The sequence below is a fragment of the Echiichthys vipera genome (genome assembly GCF_963691815.1).
Source record: "Echiichthys vipera genome assembly, chromosome: 17".
Lineage (NCBI taxonomy): Eukaryota > Metazoa > Chordata > Actinopteri > Perciformes > Trachinidae > Echiichthys > Echiichthys vipera.
The window spans coordinates 5,006,362-5,028,787 of NC_139842.1; the positions used below are offsets into that span (position 1 = coordinate 5,006,362).

The 22,426-nt window shown below is 42.6% G+C and overlaps 2 protein-coding genes across 2 annotated transcripts; both read left to right on the forward strand.

The window, feature by feature from the left end:
* Nucleotides 1–2,002: 2,002 nt before the first annotated feature.
* LOC310959259 (sodium- and chloride-dependent GABA transporter 2-like) lies at nt 2,003–15,355 on the forward strand (the record flags this gene model as incomplete). Its single annotated transcript, XM_083930550.1, has 14 exons — nt 2,003–2,132; nt 5,430–5,564; nt 6,385–6,522; nt 7,131–7,242; nt 7,382–7,514; nt 8,091–8,225; nt 8,437–8,540; nt 9,899–10,023; nt 10,145–10,257; nt 12,155–12,292; nt 12,411–12,513; nt 12,659–12,759; nt 13,894–14,064; nt 14,185–15,355. The coding sequence occupies 14 exons, from the start codon at nt 2,003–2,005 to the stop codon at nt 14,302–14,304; spliced, it is 1,758 nt and encodes a 585-aa protein (XP_083786676.1). The 3' UTR covers nt 14,305–15,355.
* Nucleotides 15,356–18,215: 2,860 nt separating this feature from the next.
* On the forward strand, nt 18,216–22,031 carry LOC310959743 (glucose-6-phosphatase catalytic subunit 1-like; the record flags this gene model as incomplete). Its single annotated transcript, XM_083931203.1, has 5 exons — nt 18,216–18,433; nt 18,672–18,781; nt 18,870–18,975; nt 19,060–19,175; nt 21,508–22,031. The coding sequence occupies 5 exons, from the start codon at nt 18,216–18,218 to the stop codon at nt 22,029–22,031; spliced, it is 1,074 nt and encodes a 357-aa protein (XP_083787329.1).
* Nucleotides 22,032–22,426: the final 395 nt, after the last annotated feature.

A 22,426-nucleotide genomic window follows, 5' to 3' on the forward strand; every position in this document is an offset into this window, starting at 1 on the left:
ACAACTTGAAATCCTGTAAACACTTGAGAGAATTGAGACTTGACTTGACTTGCAGGCTGCAGGGGGGAGGGGCATTAAGTATCTGCACTGAATATCATGAAAAAGTCTGAAGGGGGATGGGTCCAGTGCCCAGGTCATGTGACTTTATGGCAGCATTCCAAACTAAATTGATACTTATATGTCAAAATTCAAAATGGCAGCCTACGTGGACAGAGACACTGGCCATGAGGTAAGCATTGTTATTTTTCTTGTTAATTATGTTTTGGGGGGGATTTGTTTTTGAGAATATTGTTCTTTAAGGATCATTTTATGTATTCTTGTTGAAAAATAATGAACTACATTCACACAACTTTTCTTAAACAGGCACTGAATGTCTGTATCCTGGGAGATACGTTGTCCAGATAGGGGTATAAAAACAGGCATAATCACTCTCAGATAAACTTGTGTTTTGAAGCCTATACTCTACAGATAATCAATAATATAAAGGTGTTAAATATTGATTACATTGAGAGTGAAAACCAATACTCAATTGATGAAATGATGTTTCCTTACAAAGGAAAAAAAGCTGGAAGTCTGCGGCAGTATGAACCCGGCAAACCCAAGAAATTGGGTTTCAAGATCTTTGTGCGACTGGCTTTGTGTATGACTTCATGGTTCACACGGGGAAGTCTACATTTGATGGTTATACTCCAGACAAAGAGTTTGGGTTAAGTGGAAATGTTGTTCTGCAGCTGTGCAGAACCATCAGAAACCCCTCCAACTGCGTTGTCTACTTTGACAACTTTTTCACATCCCTGAGATTGATCAAATGGGCAGACAACAAAACTGTCACCTTGGTGAGCTCCGGTGCTTCTGTCAACCCTGTTGGCCAAGTGAGTCGCTACTCCAAAGAGGAAAAGAAGAAAATAAGAGTGCCATGCCCGAGGATTGTATCTGATTACAACACTCACATGGGAGGAGTAGATTTGGATGATATGATGATTGCCCTGTATCGCACTCCAGCCAAGTCCCATTGATGGTACCTGGCCATGTTTTGGCAGATGGTTGACATTGCTGTCAATAATGCCTGGCTTCTCCATCGTCTTAATGCAGCCCAACTGGGTCAGAAACGTCATTGCCTGAAGGACTTTAGGTTGGATGTTGCCAAAGGACTCATCTACCCAGAACAGCAAAAAAGGGGTCGCCCCTCCAAAGGAAACGAAGACAACACACCACCAAGAGTAATCAAACAGCCAAAAGTCCCCCGGCCTGTGGATGATATGAGATATGACGGGATTGACCACTTCCCTATCGTGGCAGTGAAAGGCCGATGCAGGATGTGCCAGGATAGACAGACCTCCATCGTATGTCAGAAGTGCAAAGTGAGGCTTTGCATTGTCACTGGCCAAAACCCTCGCAACTGTTTCCACAGCTTCCACTGCCAATAGGTTATGTCTACTGTAGGAGTTTCACAGGGGAGATGTTTGCATGAGAACAGGAATAAGATGTTAATGTATGTGTAATGTTAGTAGCTCGTTGTTTATTCAAAGCTAGGTTTGTTTCCAATAACTTGTGTTCAGTTTTTCCCTCACTTTTTTTAAAACTTTGTATACATTGTAGACATGAATTGCTTATAATATGTTTTAAAAGTTTACAAATGAAATAATTGAAAAATTGGAAAATGGTAAATGAATACCCTAAACGGGCAATGTATCTTGGGAGATACAAACTGTAGAATGAAAAATAAAGGTCTTATTTTGAAATAAAACAACAACAGGAAATTGTGTGATTTTAGCCTAGAAACATCAGAAAATAGAAATGAATTGTTTTTCCAAAATTTTTATATGTGCTTGCCCATTTAAGGGTTAAGACTCGGTTTGGCTTCAGAATGTTAACCAATTATCACTTCCTGCCCTATCAGTGTCTGTAGGCTGAACAGTCAGTATTGTGTCTGCAGACAAACCCGACTAACAGGGGTGTGCGCTGATAGTGCAGATCAGGGGACTGAAGAGGCATCACAGCAATGGAGACTAAAGTGGAAAAGAGGGAACAGTGGAGGAAGAAAAGGGAATATATTCTGGCAGCAGCAGGCAATGTAGTGGGCCTGGGCAATGTATGGAGATTCCCCTACCTGTGCTATAAGAACGGAGGAGGTGAGCTGGAACACACAAAGTCCATATATTGTAATATTCGCAACGATTGCACCTCTCATTAAAATCACTAACGAGGTCTTTCAAAGTAAAGGCACGTATATGTTATAGGTTTCATCGTTATGTGTGCAGTAAATCAAGCTGCAACAGGAATGTGGATTGTGTCAAAGAAACTACTCAGTAACAAAATTTCCCCATAGATACAGCACTGGGCGAAAGTTTGGACACACTTTATCATTCGTTTGAATAGGAAAGCACACCCAAACTTTTGATTGGTGCTCCATTTGATTGATGTTACTACTATCAATTAAGAATAAAAACAAGTTAAAATGAATAGGATTCTCTAAAAAAAAAAAGCTGTGAATCCGATCCTGCAGACCGATGAAACCTGTTCAGAATGTTTCCGGGGAAAGTGGATATGCAGCTTTTTTACAATGATACTAGTTTTACGTGTTATGTGAAACAGTATCCTTCCCCTCAGGATGACTCGTGACACCACTAGGTCAAGATTTTCTTTCTTGATTCATGTGTTCAAGACTTGCTAAACTTATTACACCCCCCACCCCCCCACCCCCCCTTACATGCACTTTGTAATATGTTTCAGTATGCTAAATGAAACTGGTAACATTTGCTACACATCTACACATGAACCTTAAAAATGTTGACCACCCAGTAAAACCCAGAATAGCTGAAATGTGCATGAACAGTCCACTTGGAGACCACATTTCACACATGCCACTGTATATCAGCGTTTATAAATTGTTGCATATTTGATATATGTTTTATGATAATCCTTTATAAGTCCCACAGAAAAGACAGCAAAGTAAGTAAACAGTAAAAACGCAAAAAAAAAAGACTGGATGGCTGAATATACAGAATTCACAGGGGTAAATATTGATATTGACAGTTAAGTATACATTGATATTGCACATGAGTGAATTGTCAGTTAATGAACAGTCTACTATCAGTGTTGATTGTAAAGTGCGACCGCGACAGGAAGAAAGGCCCTATAGGATCTCTCCTTCACACACCGCGGGTGAAGCAGCCTGTCACTCAAGTAGCTGCTCAGCGCTGTCGCTATGGCAAGCCACTTTAACATTTCATTCTTCTTAGTCAAAAATAAAATTTCAGGAATCCACAACAACATTCTTCCAAACAAATGACGTCACGTTTGGCATTCAAGCCTGTTTGGCTTTCCATTCAATTCTATATACAGTGCAAAATAATGACAAAAGTTATCTCAGGACACTTTACAGAGTAGGTAAAGACCACTCTATGACTTATTTATGATTTTACATAGACCCAACAATTCCCCTGGGGAGTAGGGTGGCAACGAAAATCGTCCCTATAACAGGGCAACTTTCAATTTCAGATATCCAGAATTACATTTTTGATATCCTGAACGAACTTGGATATGGATATAAAATGAATGCTAATGGGTTGAATAATTGATATCTGCAATACAATTCTCACTGGGAAAAACTTCTACAATACCGTGTTAGTATTCATAATCTTAACGTCATTAAAATTACAATTATCATCTCATCTCATCTCATCTTCATCCGCTTATCCGGGGTCCGGTCGCGGGGGCAGCAGCTTTAGCAGGGGACCCCAAACTTCCCTTTCCCGGGCCACATTAACCAGCTCTAACTGGGGGATCCCGAGGTGTTCCCAGGCCAGTGTGGAGATCTAATCTCTCCACCTGGTCCTGGGTCTTCCCCGAGGCCTCCTCCCAGCTGGACGTGCCTGGAACACCTCCCTAGGGAGGCGCCCAGGGTTCATCCTTACTAGATGATCCTGAACCACCTCAACTGGCTCCTTTCAACGCAGAGGAGCAGCGGCTCTACTCCGAGTTCCTCACAGATGCTGAACTTCTCCCCCTCTCTCTAAGGGAGACTCCGGCCCCCCTCCTGAGGAAACACATTTCGGCCGCTTGTACCCGCGACCTCGTTCTTTCGGTCATGACCCAACTTTCATGAATTATAATTATATATCTTATATTATGATCATTATAATTATCTATTCTACAATTAAAATATTTAGAAATATTTGAAAATGTTTGTTTGTTTTTTTACTGTAAAACATGCTACTGTCCTCGATCATGGACATTGCTTTAATGCCAAATATAAATAACACAAAATAGTGCTTACAAATAATAAACTTATTTTAAAACACAAACATATTTCCCTGGATCCAACTTTAGGTCAATTGGTATGATATTTAGTTTTTTCCCCGTATATTTCCAAAGTCACGTTAAAGGTAGTCTTGGTGTATAAGAATGTGTTTTGGGGTGCTCTGTTTAACATCTTTGATTATTTGATCATTTTCTGGATGTTTAAATTGCTGGGGTCAAATTAACCCCAAGGATAACCCTCCTGCTCTTCTCAATCTCACCCCATTCAATGTTTGACATCTCATCACGTCTTTTTTTGCTCCATATTTTATGACCCTTCCTAATTTTATGAGGACAACCGGGAACTCCTGAAATTGACATGACTGTATGTTTCCATTGTGCTGTACTCATACTTGTCGAGTCGGTGTTCACTTTGACACCAGGCTGTTTCTACTGTAACAGGTATGAATATTTTACACATATTTGTTTCGGTTGTTTAGGATGACATTAAGGTCACTATATAGTCTAAAAGTTTGTCTCTGAAGTGTGTAGTTAACCACACACACACACACACACGCGTGCGCGCGCACGTACAAAGCTGGCAACACAGGAACCACACCTGTTTCCAGTATTCACAAACCATAAGCAATCTCAACATTGTTTTGATAGTATAAAGAGCTACGTGACTGCACCTGCGAGAACCGACAATATTTCCCATGACTTGCGTGCAGGGAGATTTGGTTCCTGCGAGGACATTGATAGTTCAAGCAAGGGGCAAACGTATAAAGGTGACATGGAGGAGAATGTGTGTGAGATAGATGACAATGTTGAGGAGGTTGTTGAGGTGTTTATGACGCATCCTGCTCTGCTGATCCTCATGTGAACTCTCAACCACAAGAAGACATGTTACCTTCAAAGATGGAATGTTATTATTGCTCCTCACTTGAATGACAGTCGACTTAGTTAATATCAGATATGCTGAATGGAAACAGATATCCGTAATTCATCTATGTAAATCTAAAATGTCAGGGATTTTTTCTTTCTTCTCCTCGATGTATGTTTTTTTGTGTATTATTGTCATTTTATTATTGTGTATGTCCTGCAGCCAGACCTTTACTTGAAACGCAGATCAGTCGTGATCCCATTGCACAGCGTCCCTGGTCTCAGGTGTATTTCTGCATGTACAGGTGTCTTCCTGTTGCCTTACTGTTTCTTTGCTCTGCTGACTGGTGTGCCACTCTTCCTGCTGGAGACTGCAATTGGTCAATACACACAGGAGGGCGCCGTCACCTGCTGGCCCAAGCTCTGCCCACTGGCTCAAGGTAATCACATCATGTATGTGTGTGTTATGAACACATTGAGCGTTTGAAGATATTATGTCATTCAAGATTGACTATCTAACTGAAAATGTATTATTTCTGTAATAATATTATTGCTCCGAAGCCAGTAAAATAATTTCCCATAGATTAATAAAACTTGAATAGGACTCATAATGGAATAAGACAGAATGAGTAAGAACTTTGCCTAAACCTTCTCTTAGTTATTAATTATTTTTATTATTTTCACACACAAACTCACAAAGCATATGGACATATCATGGCTTTACATAGCTTTACATCATATACTTTGTACATAAAGACAAAGCCATCAACTTTGTAAATACAACATTGCTCATGGAGGTTGTGTTCTCTTTCTCACCCCCCCCCCCCCCCCCCATCATTCATACTATTGCTGTTGTCACACATACATACAGTACACCCTTCACACACACCCTATTCACACACACATTCCCCTCACATGTGCACCCATGATGACACATGATTCCATACCTGCTTCTACACGTTTCCACACATATTTCTGCACATGCTTCCACACAAACTTCCACACACACTTCCACATACTGTATATTTCCACACATGCCTAAACCAGCTGCACAATTAGAGACAAAAAAGAAAACTGTGAATGTAGCAAAAGAGAAAACAATGAAAAAGCACAGACCAAAGTGTGGTCTCCAGGACTATACTGTAAAGTGGTGCTATACATCATTTGCAGGGGGAAAGGATTTCCATTTCAAGAAACCAGGCTTCACGTATATCAAGAGACGGCTTAAACTGATACCTTTTCCATGTTTTCTTCTTCCAGGAACTGGCTTTTCTATCATAATGATCCAGCTTTATTCCAGATTCTACAGCATTATCCTTGCCTGGGCCCTCCTCTACCTCATCTATTGCTTCAGTGACCCTCTACCCTGGGCCACCTGCAACAATCCCTGGAACACAGGTCAGTATGGGATGAGGGTGGGTGGATATGCAACGAGTTAAAAGAACATACCCACAACATACCTCTCTCTCAAGATCATACTACATTTCTCCCTTTAAGAGACCTCCTTTATGATCAACTGATGGCAGTTTAACGTTTTGGTTCCTTGTATGAATAAACACCCTGCGGCACTTATGTAAAAGTCCTGATCGCAATCTTACTTTTTACCACCGATACATAACTGTACCATTTTTAACAAATTGCGCACTGAACAGTTCAGGTTCAGTCATGTCAGGGAAAGCTGCATATTTTATTAATTTCCCCCCTTGCTTTCAAAACACATTCCTGCTGGAACATGTTTGATGATGTAGTTTTTCCAGTGGGTCAAGATCCAGTACAACCTCTGTTACCTCGACATTAACTTACGGCTATAAATTGAACCTATCATGCAACTTTTTTTACAGATCACATGTTATACATTGGTAAACACCCAGTCTCAGGCACCGTAACTCAATTTTGGGGGCGATAGAAGTACCTTGATGTCTGGTGCCGTGCTGGTTGGAATAACTAACTAGGTAACTGTGCGATGTGGATACTAACACTTACGTTATCATTTGCCCTCCTAACAGACAAATGTGTGGACCTCACCTCCGCAAATGGGACTGCAATACATATTGGCAACGTGACAGTAAACGGGACATCTGGAAATCTCACCAAGTCTTCAGTGTCTGAGTTCTGGGAGTGAGTCAGTGTTGTCACATCAACACAGTATAAGTTGCATAGCATCAAAAGGATCAAGTTTAAAGTACGTTCTGTTATCCTGTCCAATGTACTTCTTCATGTGTGCAACGCTCATTGACTATCTGGGGTGCCCATGCAGAAGAGGAGTGTTGTCCATGTCTGGGGGAATAGAGGAGGCTGGATCAGTGAAGTGGGAGCTGCTGCTGTGTCTCCTGGCCTGCTGGGTGGCCTGCTACTTCTGCGTCTGGAAAGGAGTCCGATCCACAGGAAAGGTCTGTTAACAATGGTTTAAGGATTTATACTGTAAATTGTCTTTGAGAAAAGTGTTTTGGAGGACGGAGAACTCTGACGTTGATTTTTCTCTCTGGCATCTCTGGTGGTAAGACTACAGAAATGCTTGATTGTGGTTAGGGATACATTTATGCCTTTAGTTGATGTTATGCCCTAATCTAGGGGGGTAAGGGTCCAACATAAAAACCAGAATAGCCGTTCCCGCCAGGGTCATCCCTATGTTCCCTGTGTCCTATGTTCCCCTGTCGCATAAGCCTATGCCTCCGCTGACAGGGGTTACAGTTAGGTACAGGACTTTTTTAACTGCAGTGAAGTAGAAATATAAGGTAACATGACATGCAAATAGCTGGAAGCGTCTCTGTCCTGTGTGTGTTGGCTTATCTGCTCTTAAAACTATTATTATTACTCTTAATAAATATTCTCCTTCAGCCTCTTCGGCTGGTCTGATTCAGAGAGCATCATATTTTGTAAAATATGCATAAATAAAGTCCATGAATTCATGCTACAAGTGATTGCAAATGGCCAGCAGTATGTGAAATAACCACTGACATTTTCAGGTGGTGTATTTCACGGCTGTGTTCCCCTATGTGACACTGGCCATCCTGCTGGTCAGGGGGTTGACGCTGCCAGGAGCCTGGCAGGGTGTGGTCTACTACCTGTACCCAGATCCTTCTCGTCTGGCAGACACTCAGGTGAGACACTGTGGTAGCTAGCACGTGTGAGAGATTGAGATTTATTTTTTTATGCTGATATATCACGTCTACCTGACTTGACCAGGCAAACAGATGTAAATAAAGCTAAAGACGGATTGATGCTGTCCTGACTCAGTAACAACAGCCACCTGACACACTGATATATTACCGATGGCTATATTGCATGTGTTTTTTTATCTATGTTCATCAGGTGTGGATGGAGGCTTGTGCTCAGGTCCTCTTCTCCTATGGAGTTGCATCAGGAACCCTTATTACACTTGGCAGCTACAACAAAGTCAAGAACAACTGTTACAAGTAAGCGGTGGAAGTTGTGTTACTGGAGTTATGCAGTCCAAGCTAATGTTTGTTTGCCTTTTTTGTAATTTCATTGTGTTTCATTCCCCATATCTGAAACTGAATCGATACCGTTGAATCCACCCTGTGTGTTACATGTTCAACGTATTCTCGTGAACAGGTTACGATGATATCGTACGAAAAGGTCTGCACAAAAATTCACATGGCATCTTACAAACCAAAGTCGACGGCCAGACTAAGGCACCAAAACTACCGTTACGAGACCAATTTTAGCCTACAAACGGTGACGGTCAGGGTTAGCATTAAAACCACTTGGTTAGGATCAGAAATATGTCTGCGGTGTGGTTTAGTTCATCCTTGACATGAACGAACCCTGCTTGCTCCAAGACCCTGTGACCCCAACCTGCCTCCTTAAGCGTCCATTAGCTGTGTTATACTACTACTACTATTGGCGGTACTATCATATTGACCCATAGCACGCAGCATCAAGCCGTACGCGTAGCTCGCTCGTTGTATGTCCAGCGAAACACTGCACACCTGAAAACAGAATATTGAAACATCAACATATTTTTCTGTAATTGTTGTTTTTTATTCGGGAGACTAAACGTCCGTCTACTAAAACACTTTGGATACCAGCTATGCACGGTGGCACAAGGTGGTTAAGCAGTATGCGTGCTATCTCGCTCATGGACGAGTTATTTGCAATGTTTATTGTGGAAAACGTGTTGCTACTGGTAATTTGACGTTAGCAGGTGTGTTGTCATGCTGAAAGTGCAATTTTTAGACAGTAATTTTTCCTTTCCGGTTCGGCTAACTCCCTCCATATCTTTTAGTGGTATGCCGTACCGGCCAGTACCGACTTACTTTCATCCCTGTGTGGAATCCACATGACATACATATGTGGAAAATGCACAAATGACATGTTATATGCATACATTGTTTTTTGTATTTGTGGTCTCACTTTCGTTCTTCTCATTACTGCCCTGTGTAGCACATGGGAGGGGGAAACAATATTGCAAATGCACATAGCAGTAGTGTTTTTTTTCCCCCCGGTGGCCACAGGAAGCAGCAAAGAAACACTTTTTGTCCATACCTGGCTCATGTATGACTGTAACTGTGTCTGTCTGCCCTACGACCTGAAGGCTAAGAGTAGGACAGCCTGGTCGCTGTCTAAGTATACTGTCAGTACATTCTCCCACTCAGATGTGCTCTGTATGCTAAGCTGTGTGTTATTGTGTTTGTGTGTGTGTGTGTGTGTGTGTGTGTGTGTGTGTGTGTGTGTGTGTGTGTGTGTGTGTGTGTGTGTGTGTGTGTGTGTGTGTGTGTGTGTGTGTGTGTGTGTGTGTGTGTGTTTTCAGGGACAGCCTGTGGTTGTGTTTGCTCAATAGTGGCACCAGCTTCGTTTCTGGCTTTGCAGTCTTCTCCGCTCTGGGCTTCATGGCCCACAAACAGGGAATTCCCATCAACAAGGTGGTTGAATCAGGTAAGATTTAAAGCCCAAAGCTCCTGTCACTGTTCAACACAAGAATCCCTCACACTATAGTTAGAATAAAATGTGACCCAAGGAGACGACAACAATTTAAATGTCTCTTCTGTCCTCCCAGGCCCTGGGCTGGCCTTCATCGCTTTTCCTCAGGCTGTAGCGATGATGCCCCTGCCTCAGCTGTGGGCCGCCTGCTTCTTCATTATGCTAATTTTGTTGGGACTGGACACACTGGTAAGGCCAAAATGACACACGATATACGCATGGTGTCCTATGAACCTACAGAGATGTGATGAACTGTTTGTGCTGGATTGGTGAACACTTGTGTGAAAATGTAGTTTACAGCCCATATGTGGAGAATGATATCCTGTCAAATTCTGTTGTTAATAATGTCAAATTATATTTAGTTATTATTAGTTTGTGTACATGTTTCGCAAACCTGGCCTTATGGGTGGCAGTGTCGCTCTGGAGGTGTGAAAGAAATTCTCTGGAGTCCTTAGTGTTTCTCAAATCATGTCTTTACTAAATACTGCATGCATAACAGGAGAGATGCTACCAACAGCCGGGTCTCCAACAATCTCTGCCTGTCTCCAAGTCACTTCAACATTTATACAGTTACATCAAAAGCACCTTACAAACACAAGGACATCCAAGTAACAAAAACACACTACCCAATGTTTATGACCCAATTGGATGTTATCAGTGTTTTACGCCAACCAAATGTCACCATTTGCAACCCATGTGACTCCTATCCACAATCCCCCCAGCAGTCATTCACAGCTTGAATGTTATGTTAATCAACATACAGGGATTTACATCATGGATAGATAAAGAGTTACAGAGAAGGTAGGTTAATATCTGGTTATTTCTCACAGAGGTCAGTCGACACTTTGATCCACACTAAGATATCTAAATAACCACTGGACGGATAACCATGAAATTTAGTACCTTTTGGTGCATGACACTTATGATGACTTACTTACATCATCGCCTGTTCATTTATTCCATTGTTCTCTGTGTCCCAAATGGGGACAGGAATGACTTAGCCTTGAGTCCTGCAGGACTTGTTCTTTCAGCCAGGGGTTGTGTAACAGTAGGTTTGAGGAAGATTTATTACATTTCCTGTGAGAGATGTGAAAATGGAGTCACGACATTGCGACACTGATCAGCCAAAAACGTTTCTTGTCTCAGTGTGATGGTTGTACATGTTAATGAATGTACCATACATTTATGAAGGGGCTGTTTTGTTTCACCTGGTGTATTAGAAAGTGTACATGATCCATCGCATTGCACACTGCAAGCACCCAATTCATAGCAGCATCTTTCTCGACCTGGTTTTGTGCAAACTGTGCTGTGAATAGATGTCTCAAAATAATGTCTGTTTCTTTCACAAAATCACTCCACAGCAAATCTTATTTTGTCAATACGAGCAAATAAAATGCTTGGAGGAAATTTACAGAAATAAAGGAATACAACTTTTTACTGCAGATGCATATAAATCTCCCTTAAACTAATGTGTTTGCAGTAGGGGACGTCTTTAAATCCATCTGCTTTTACCTTTAATGAATAGGAATTAGTATCTGTTGTCCGCAGCTGCTTTATACTGTATGAGAAGGTTCTCCTTATGTTCATTAAACTGTCATGAACGGTGTGGACTCTGAGGAGCAAGACCCAAACGCAGACAAGGAAACGGAGTAAGGTTTAAACAAATATTTAATGAACAAAACGAGACAACAAACAAAACCAGGGAACAGGAAAACAGGTATAGGGTCCAGGTGAGGACCGGGAGAAAACCAAACGCATATCCAGCGCACATTTGGCTGTGAGCCACATCCGGCTATTTATCCAGACGGTGATGAGGAGATTAGCCACAGTTGGGGGAACAACGCCTATCAGCTCCGACAGACAAACACAAAGGGAAAGTCACAAGCAGGGAGAAACAGACAGAGGGAGAACAAACTCACACAAAAGGAAGAGGGAAGAGCCTGACAGGACCTGGATCCTGACAAAATCCCTAGCTGCAGCCTAAATTAAAAAGTATAACGCACGTGTAGATTACCTGTGTACACGTCACCGCCCTTTCACCTAAAGGATTCAGTTATTCCCTTTTCTGCTTGTTTGTGTGTGTTAGTTTGCAGGTTTGGAAACTATAACATCGTCAGTGATCGACATGTTCCCAGCACAGATGCGCAGACCCTGGCGCAGAGAGATCTTCCTTGTCATCTTCTGCTCCATCAGCTTCATCGTCCAGATCTCCCTCACGACTCAGGTACTACACAGGCCTTTGTAACCTCGCCCAAACATCCCAGCTAACACTCTACATATTCTCATATTTGAGGAGTATTTTATGTGTCACTACATGTGTGTGCCTCTTCTCTGTTATCCAGGGAGGAGTGTACGTGTTCCAGCTGATTGATTACTATGCTGCTAATGGAGCATGTATATTATTTGTGTCTATGGTCCAGTGTGTGGCTATTGGCTGGGCCTTTGGTAAGTGACATCAGTACCATGTTTCAATCATTCTGTGCCCAGGAGATGAAATGGCACCTCTCCAGCCACGAGCCATACATCATGCTTCTACACCAGGAGGTTCTGTCTTTTAAACTGTCCCTAACAAACTGTAACAATGATGCAGGGGCCGAACAGATGTGTGATGCAATTGAACAAATGACAGGACAGAGGCCGTGGGTCCTCTTCAAACTGTGCTGGCGTTACTTCACCCCTCTAATCTGTACGGTGAGTTACACTCTGCTACAGCAGTTTAAAACATAGTTATTAGCTACATTTGCAGCCCGGCTAGCTCAGTCGGTAGAGCATGAGACTCTTAATCTCAGGGTCGTGGGTTCGAGCCCCACGTTGGGCGCAACTATTTATGTACCAAAGAAGGTAAAACAGCTGTGTATCAATCTAGGTAGGAGATTTGATCATCGGCCTTCTGTGTCTGCATGTTCAAGTGACCTTGATCCACTAACAACATGAGGACCTGTCACTTCATAACTCTAAGAAATCTATGGGACCGTTGATCAAAAAAGGTTAAACCTAAGGAGGTGAAAATAGTCTTTCCTGGGCTCTCTGAGTGTCACTCATAGGACTACATTTAAGTGCATTTTATCAACTTGTTTATCTTAGGAAATCACTCCTAACTCTAGCGATATTACAGAGTCCTACCCATGGATGTATCAAGAGAACTGGATACAGCTTTCAAAAAGCAGAACGCCTTTCATTCCTATGAAAGTTGATCGGCGGTGCACGAAGCCAAAAAAGTTCAACTGCCACATCTAAAAATATGCAGGTGATCGGCACTACTTCTGCACTGTGGCCCATAGATCGGACGCACTAGAGACTTACGTTCTGGCAAACTTCGATGGGAATGAAATGATTTAATCATCGGACCAAATGAATCAAATTCTGATATTAACGTGAGTTATTTTAAGATTATACGCAAACTTGTAGACCTCTATTTCGCCATTTAAGTCAATGGCGAAAATGTGTTCTGGGGCTTGTGACAGACCTGGTAGTTGCAAAGTTTGTAAAGATATTTCCTGAGAGGTGGTGTTTTTAAAATCCTTGAATGACTGTAATCTTATTAAAACACATCACTCTTTAGTGGGAGGGTTTTTGGTCCTCAGTAGTTGACTTTCAGTATATAATGCCTCATCATAGAGCATGAGAATGGCCATCATATACTTCCAGCATAATGTTCTAAGCCCTTGTACACTCTAAAATTCAGAATTTGAATAGGCCCATAGATATTATCATGTCTTATTAGCTTATAAGCATGTTTATAACACAATATCAATCAACTTCCATAAAGCTTGGGGACTTCACAGTGTTAATGCAGCCTGTTTGTTCCTCTGCTTTTCCTTCAAGGTTTGCTTCATCTGCTCCTTTCTGGACAACCAGCCCCTGACATCCAGCGGGGGCTATGTATACCCAAAATGGGCCTACTATCTGGGCTGGGCCATGGCCCTCTCCTCTGTGATTGCAGTCCCTGTTTGGGCTGTAAGCAAGATCTGCCTCACAAAGGGCACCCTCAGACACGTAAGAGCGCCGACATATTCTGCTTGGTTTTATTTATTCTGCTTGACTTTTGTAATATTTGTTTTGCCCCAATTTGCATTTTATTAATTTAATTATCATTCTGTTTTTCCAACTGGTCAGCGTCTGATGGTTCTGTGGTATCCTGTTAGAGATCGTGTAGGTCCAATGACAAAGGAAGAGCATCTCCTCAATGGCACAGAGATGAAGCCAATGTCAGCCCCTGCGCCTGGCATGTTATGAGTCAGTTTGAAATTATTTTTTGGGATTTATGTGAAAGGAGCATGTTGCTTTAGGTACCTGTTGAGATTTTTTTCTTATGTTAATAATGGTTTCAAAGGTCCTTTGGTCCTCATTCAGCAACAGTTCTTTCGGGGGGAAAAACACACTTCTTTCACAATGATTCTGACATCAACCAATTTGTTCTTCTACACACACTCAAGAGCTCACTTACACTCATTTCATATTTGTGCAACAATTGCTTATTGTTTTTTCGTCAATTCTACAGTTACAGTATAATACAGGTTTATAGGATTTAAAGATATAATCCGTAAGATTTTCGTCTAGTTAATTGTCTGTTAGGTTCCTATCAATCAAAAAGTGAAATGATTGATCATATGACCCACTGATGAAAGCACTTTTACTTGCCCTCTTGCCGAGTATTAAAATCTGTGTGTCTGTGGAGACATTCCCTCTCTCAATGCAAATGCGCCGCCATGTTAGTGATGCTGCTGACAGCCGTTGGTCTGCCGGCCCAGATCGTCACTTCAATGCTGTGTTCCATTGAAATCGGAAATCGGGCACTTCCAACTTCTGAGTAAGGCCTGTAGTAAGGGCAGGGTTGGAGCCGATCCAAGCTGACATCGGGCGTGAGGCGGGGTACACCCTGGACAGGACGCCAGTCTATCACAGGACACATAGAGACGAACAGAGACAGACAACCATTCACACCTAAGGGCAATTTTTTTTTTTTTCTTTGGACTGTGGGAGGAAACCAGAGAACCTGGAGAAAACCCAGGCAGACACGGGGAGAACATGCAAACTCCACACAGAAAGGCCCCAATTTGGAACTATGCTATCCAATAATTACTGATGGATCACACTATTTATAGGGCCAAAGTTGACATGTTTTTGCACCCTAGGCCTACTGGGCAGGTGAGGTGTCTATCATTCCTATAGAATTCTTGATTATTATGGATATATATTAAATGTTCATCCGTAGTTATATTTGTTTGGCTAGCCATGGTGCCAATATGTAAGATAGCAGAGAGCGGTATTTTGTATTGTATTGTGATTTTTGGTGCATACTGATTCATTTCAGATGATGGATTTGTGTTATGTTTGATTGTTTAAATAATAAAGATGCACTGATCCTTTCAGGTTGGGTGGAGGGGAAGAGGACGAGTTCTGTAGATTACAAGTGGCACAAAGAAGCTACAGCAGTAGAGATTAAAAGGTTGTAAATGAAAGAAAGACATGAGATTGATTTAGAGAAAAAGAGAACGCTGGGGAGACAGGCGGGTTGAGGACTGGTGGAGTGGAGAAGGGTGTGTGTGTGTCCATGCATGTGTTTGCAGACGGGCAGATGTGTTTACACGTGGACATGCATGGGTAGGTGCGTTCCTCTTCAGCCATGTGGTGGATCAGGACATGGCCTGATCCTGTGTCACAGTGGAAACTTGTGGCCGGGAAGTGGAACAGTGTCACACACAGACACAGTGCTCGTCATTATGAAAACTACAGTATTTTTTTTACCTCACTGTTTACCCTCTTGTTCATGTTTTCTGATACTTTCTCTAGCTCTTACCTGCGTTCATTGTATATCTTGTTTAAAACGCTTAATTTGTGTGTACACTACTAAATAAATAGAAGAACATATATTTTCAATAAATGGGTTGGTAAAACTATTTCACCCAGTTGTGCCCTCACATGATCTCAAAATGTTTCCACCGATGTTCAAACCAAAAAAAAATCTCTCATTTTATCCAAGGACATGGTCTGTGTCATTTTCACCTGTCTTTGGACTCATATACCCCCGAACCCCCGGTGCTAGAGTTAGAATTTGAGTTGCTAAAAAGCGGCTAACTCCAGATTCTGTGTTCAGAGCTGCTCCTGGCAAAGTTAGCCTCCGAGCAATGGGTACATTCTACACCATCAATACTTTTTTACTTGGATTTTTGTCTTTAAAAAGGGTTAAACATATTCTGGAGTGTGACACCTGCTGTGCTGAGCGGCAGTAGCTAATGTGGAATTCCTCTTAAAAAGTGTATTTTTTTCACTGCCATTGTTTATCGGACGTTAAAACCACGATGACACGTTTACCCATGGCATCATCAACTGACCACCCCCCCTGTTGTGCCTCGCTCGCTTTAGTCCAAAGTCCAAGCCTTAGGACCAGGTGATCGCTCTGAATATAAGAGACTGTGTCTGACTAGCAGCACACAGCCACACACATTCATGACTCATCCATCCATCACACACACAAACAAACTCTGCATGCACTGATTTTTGCAAATACTTCACACTACATCATATTAAAACACTCAATGACCCGATACACACAAGCTTTAAACCTCCACAATACTCGAGTGTATCTCATCGGTCTCTGGGAACTTCAGCAGAAACCTTAGAGATCATTTAAATCGAGGACGCACTCACACACTGGCTGCACTGATAAAGCTGCTGTTTATAGCAGCACCAGAGGACTGACTTGTTTGTGCAACCGTCATCCAAAGGAAGATGCACTAACTGGGATCGCATCACAAAATTCTGTAAGTACGATTCTGTGTACTTATAGCTAGTTAATATTTAAAAATTTTTATATACACTTTATTTGTTTTATCTTGTTTATCAGGGCACTGTGGTTTAAAATAGTTTTAAATCCGTGTTGTCTGCGGACCAGTGGTCTGTTAAAACACATTAGTGTGTCTTTTGAAGCTGCGGTTTAAACGCCACCTGATGTTTGGTCTGAACGCAGTTGCTGTGTCCTATAGAAATCACTTAAATGCCACATCATTGTGTTTGTAGGTAAAGCACAGTTAAGACTCATTTATGTTCAACGTTAATTACCGTTACCGATGCGGGGCCTATTTTGCCGATATGTGTGCACATGCTTCTAAATACTAAGGGCTAAATGAACATAGGGCTGAGGGAACATAGGGCTAAATGAACATAGGGCTGAGGGAACATAGGGCTAAGGGAACATAGGGCTAAATGAACATAGGGCTGAGGGAACATAGGGCTAAATGAACATAGAGCTGATAAAACATAGGGCTAAGGGAACATAGGGCTAAATGAACATAGGGCTAAGGGAACATAGGGCTAAGGGAACATAGGGCTAAATGAACATAGGGCTGAGGAAACATAGGGCTGAGGGAACATAGGGCTAAGGGAACATAGGGCTGAGGGAACATAGGGCTAAGGGAACATAGGGCTAAATGAACATAGGGCTAAGGGAACATAGGGCTAAATGAACATAGGGCTGAGGGAACATAGGGCTAAATGAACATAGGGCTGAGGGAACATAGGGCTAAATGAACATAGAGCTGAGGAAACATAGGGCTAAGGGAACATAGGGCTAAATGAACATGGGGCTAAGGGAACATAGGGCTAAGGGAACATAGGGCTAAATGAACATAGGGCTGAGGGAACATAGGGCTAAATGAACATAGGGCTAAGGGAACATAGGGCTAAGGTAACATAGGGCTGAGGGAACATAGGGCTAACGGAACATAGGTCTCCCTTTTATATTGTGAAAAATGTCATGATGCTGTACTTAGCAGTGTGATGATTAAAAAGGGGCTAGGTATTGCTACCTGTCGGCATGACTCTGGTGGGGAGGGTAGTTGTTTGATGACGTTAGCGGACTAGCGAACGTTAGCTAATGTTGCACACGGTAAGCTGTAGGGGAGAGAGGCAAGGGACTCGTAAGAGGAGGTCTAACTTTTTTAATAATTTTACAATATTTTCGCCCATTTGCAATAAAAAAAGAATGAATGAATGAACACATGTAGAACGTTTTACACAGAACCAAATTTAAGGATAAACACACAGACTTACTTTGCTATCAGTTTGAGAGTATATTGACACACACGCCCACACACACATATTTTACACCATTACACCATTTTCCACCCTCTTCTTTTGCAGTGGTAATGGACTTGCTCCACAGCTCCGGTGTGAGCAGTACATACTACCTACAGACCCACTTCAGCCACGCCCAGGGCTACTTCCTCTCAGTCTCCAAGGCAACGGACCTACGCATCACCTTCTTGCTGTTGTTCCCGATATGGTTTCATGTACACCAAGCTGAGGCCATCAAATTGGTGTGGGTGGCAGTAGTGGGAGACTGGGTCAACCTGATGCTGAAATGGTGAGAAGTGGTAATGGTGATGATGATGATGATGATGATGATGATGATGATGATGATGATGATGATGATGATGATGATGATGATGACTATGATGATGATGATGACTATGATGATGATGACTATGATGATGATGATGATGATGATGACTATGATGATGATGATGACTATGATGATGATGACTATGATGATGATGATGCAGGTTGCATTAAAATATGTCCATGACACCATTTTCATTAAGGCTTCTGTTTGGGGAGCGTCCATATTGGTGGGTTCAGGAGACTGGTTACTATGGCAACTCCTCCCAGCCAATGATAGAGCAGTTCCCCATGACCTGTGAGACTGGGCCAGGTAAGACCATCAACCCTAGTGGTAATATTAATTAGTTCAGGGTCAACTTTGGTCCGTCTCTTAAGAAGTGTACTTCCTCCCCTGGCAGGAAGTCCATCAGGTCATGCCATGGGGGCCGCAGCGGTTTACTACACCATGATTTCATCACTTCTCGCCACAGTGCTGAAGAAAGAAGGACATCGAATCAGGGAATGGTAAGTTCAACCTCAGTTTTATTTGTATAATACCTCTGTGCAGTGTGTACAGTCAGAACAACAACATGTCTATTTGTCCTCCAGGTGTGTGCATGTTTCGCTGTGGACACTCTTCTGGTGTGTGCAGCTGTGTGTGTGCCTCTCCAGGGTCTTCGTCGCTGCTCACTTCCCACACCAGGTCATCACAGGAGTTGCCATAGGTACTGACAGAGTACATAATGCTGTGTTCAAGTTGTATTGAAGGTCGGGAAAGAACAGATATTACATATTTGAAGCATTCTCCGATTGCCAAAACCAGACCCATATGGCTGACTGACATGTTTTCCTCCCAGAATAATACGACATGAAAGCAGAATAAGTCTTTCTGTTTACATTTATACTGTATATCTGTTATATATATACAGTGTATATACACTGGAAATCAAAAATAGAGAACAATTGAATACAAATACACAAATAAAACTACAAAATAAAATAAAAACACTGTTATTTTTTATTGTTCAGAGCTTGATAGAATATCCACGGTGGCTACCCTGCTGTACAGGCATTTTGTGAAAAAATCAGTGAGTACAATACTTTCAGATACTTTCAGATCCCTCATAGTTATTCGTGTTAATCTGGCACCTGGAGACAACTGACTTAATTGTTGGGCACCCTATTTATCTGGCAGCTCTCCTGGTTACTTTGCAAGATGGCGAGCTGCTCTAAGGAGACTGTAACCCTGAGACAGCAGGTTGTCCAGATGAAGACCAAAGGGATGACCCTCTCAGGTGTTGCCAGAGAGGTTGGGTGTTCCAAGTTGGTGATTTCAAGATTATTGAAACTTTACAAGGAGACAGATTTATTTAAGTCCCTTAAAAAGGCCGTTCCTTGAAGCAAAGAATACTGAAACAATGAAATGTCCAGCCCAGAGTCCAGATCTTAACCCCATAAGGAATCTCTGGATAATCCTTGGCAACAAAGTAATGTCTAAGAAACCCACTACAGTTACTGAACTGTGGAAGAGACTGAGTCAGAACGGACCAAGATCAAACCAGAGCAGTGTGAGAAACTAGTGATGTCCTGTGGGCGCAGATGTGCTGAAGTCATCCAAAGCTGCGGCCTCTACACTTCCTGTTTATTTTTGAAATCTTCTCTTCTGACACAATGGTTACTGTTCTCCAATTTTGATCATTGTTTTTTTTTCACAAAATAGAAGTTTTTGTTGAAGTTCTTTGGTTATTTAAAAAAAACATGCTAGTACAGCAGTGGTAGCATGCTATATCACTGCTAGTACAGCAGTGATATAGCCAAGGCTGATATGCTTACTCCAGGTAGGGAATGAGTCCTTACCCCAAGTGAAGGAGTTCAAGTACCTCGGGATCATGTTCACGAGTGAGGGGACGATGGAGTGTGAGTTTGGCCGGAGAATCGGAGCAGCGGGGGCGGTGTTGCAGTCGCTCTACCGCACCGTTGTGACGAAAAGAGAGCTGAGCCGGAAGGCAAAGCTCTCGATCTACCGGTCAATCTTCGTTCCTACCCTCACCTATGGTCATGAAAGTTGGGTCATGACCGAAAGAACGAGGTCGCGAGTACAAGCGGCCGACATGGGTTTTCTCAGGAGGGTGGCTGGAGTCTCTCTTAGAGATAGGGTGAGAAGTTCAGCCATCCGTGAGGAACTCGGAGTAGAGCCGCTGCTCCTTAGCGTTGAAAGGAGCCAGTTGAGGTGGTTCGGGCATCTAGTAAGGATGCCCCCTGGGCGCCTCCCTAGGGAGGTGTTCCAGGCACGTCCAGCTGGGAGGAGGCCTCGGGGAAGACCCAGGACTAGGTGGAGAGATTATATCTCCACACTGGCCTGGGAACGCCTCGGGATCCCCCAGTTAGAGCTGGTTAATGTGGCCCGGGAAAGGGAAGTTTGGGGTCCCCTGCTAAAGCTGCTGCCCCCGCGACCCGACCCCGGATAAGCGGATGAAGATGAGATGAGATGAGATGAGATGATATTCTATCAAATTCTGAACAATAAAAAAATAACAGTATTTCAGAATAAATCAAGTATTAATAACTTGTTATCTAATCTTAATCTCCAGTGTAAAAAGATTTCTGCAAGAAAAATAAACAGGACTAAAGCCCCTTTCACACAGATTCTGCCCCAGTTTGCACCCATGCTAACAGCTCTTTGAGGCTGCACGGTGATGTTTACTAGTTATTATTTATCATTTTTATCATCTTAGTTTAGCGTATTAGAATACTAACATTTGCTACATACTGAGCATACTGAATAGTAATAGTCATTATATTTTTGTTTTGGTGGCGGCATCCTGTATCATTGTTTTGAATTAAGACATACATCATATTTTTCCTGTCTGAAGTGAACTTCCATTCCTTGCTCTGTTGCCATATTTGACCACAATTGAGCACAATGTCATCAAAACATGTTGTCTAGGGTTTAAAATCAAAGTGTAAAAACAAAAGATTTGCGTGTTACTGCAAAGTAAAATATATTAGAAGAAAGACAAATAGTTTAAATAATTTAAAAAACTGTTTTCCTCTCAGGTATCCTGGTAGCAGAATCTCTCAGCTGTATCCAGAAGATCTACATGGCAGACCTGCGTATTTACCTCTTCACCTCCCTGCTCCTCCTCTTCCTGACTCTCCTCCTGTACCTATGCCTCCAGCTGGTAGGCGTCGACCTCCTCTGGAGTGTGGAGAAAGCCACACACTGGTGCCACCGAGCAGAGTGGGTCAGTGCAGATACCAGCCCCTTGGCCAGCTTGTTCAGAAACACTGGGACTCTGTTGGGCCTGGGCCTGGGCCTCCACTCTCCTCTGCATGCACACGCCAACACTGTGGTGGTCGCCAGGGGGTCTCAGGGCGCCATCTACAGATTGGTCTGTTTAAGTGCAACGCTGGTGCTGCTGCAGTTATTTGACTCTGCTATTAGGCCACCTGTCGGCAGCAGAACTCTATTCTATCTGCTGTCGTTCTGTAAAAGTGCCATGGTGCCTCTGGCTACTGTGGCTATTGTCCCCTACTGTGCCACTGCAGCGCTGGGATACAAAGGGGGGAAACTGCTATAAGGTGAGGCATTGGTCTCGGCCTATTATTTTTCTGGTTTCTGCCTCATGGTTCTAACAGCGTCCCCATGCACAAAGCCAGTGCCATCTGAAAGAACTTGATTGACCTACACAGAGCCCTGATCTTCCACCACCTTTGGGATCGACTGGAACACCAACCTTGAGCCAGAGGTTTAACATAAACATCATGTGCCACCATCAGTGGGCAGCTCAATTTGAAGTATCAAAGGCCCTGAGTTGAGTTAGACAAATAACCAAGTCCAGTTGCTTTTGACTGAAATTGCTTTGGGGATAACGGTGACCTGGACAAATGAGAACATTCAAGTCTTTTACTGTTATGTCAACAAGATTCAACAAGACATGTCCCCCTGGCTACAACCAATGTTTAGATCCGTTGT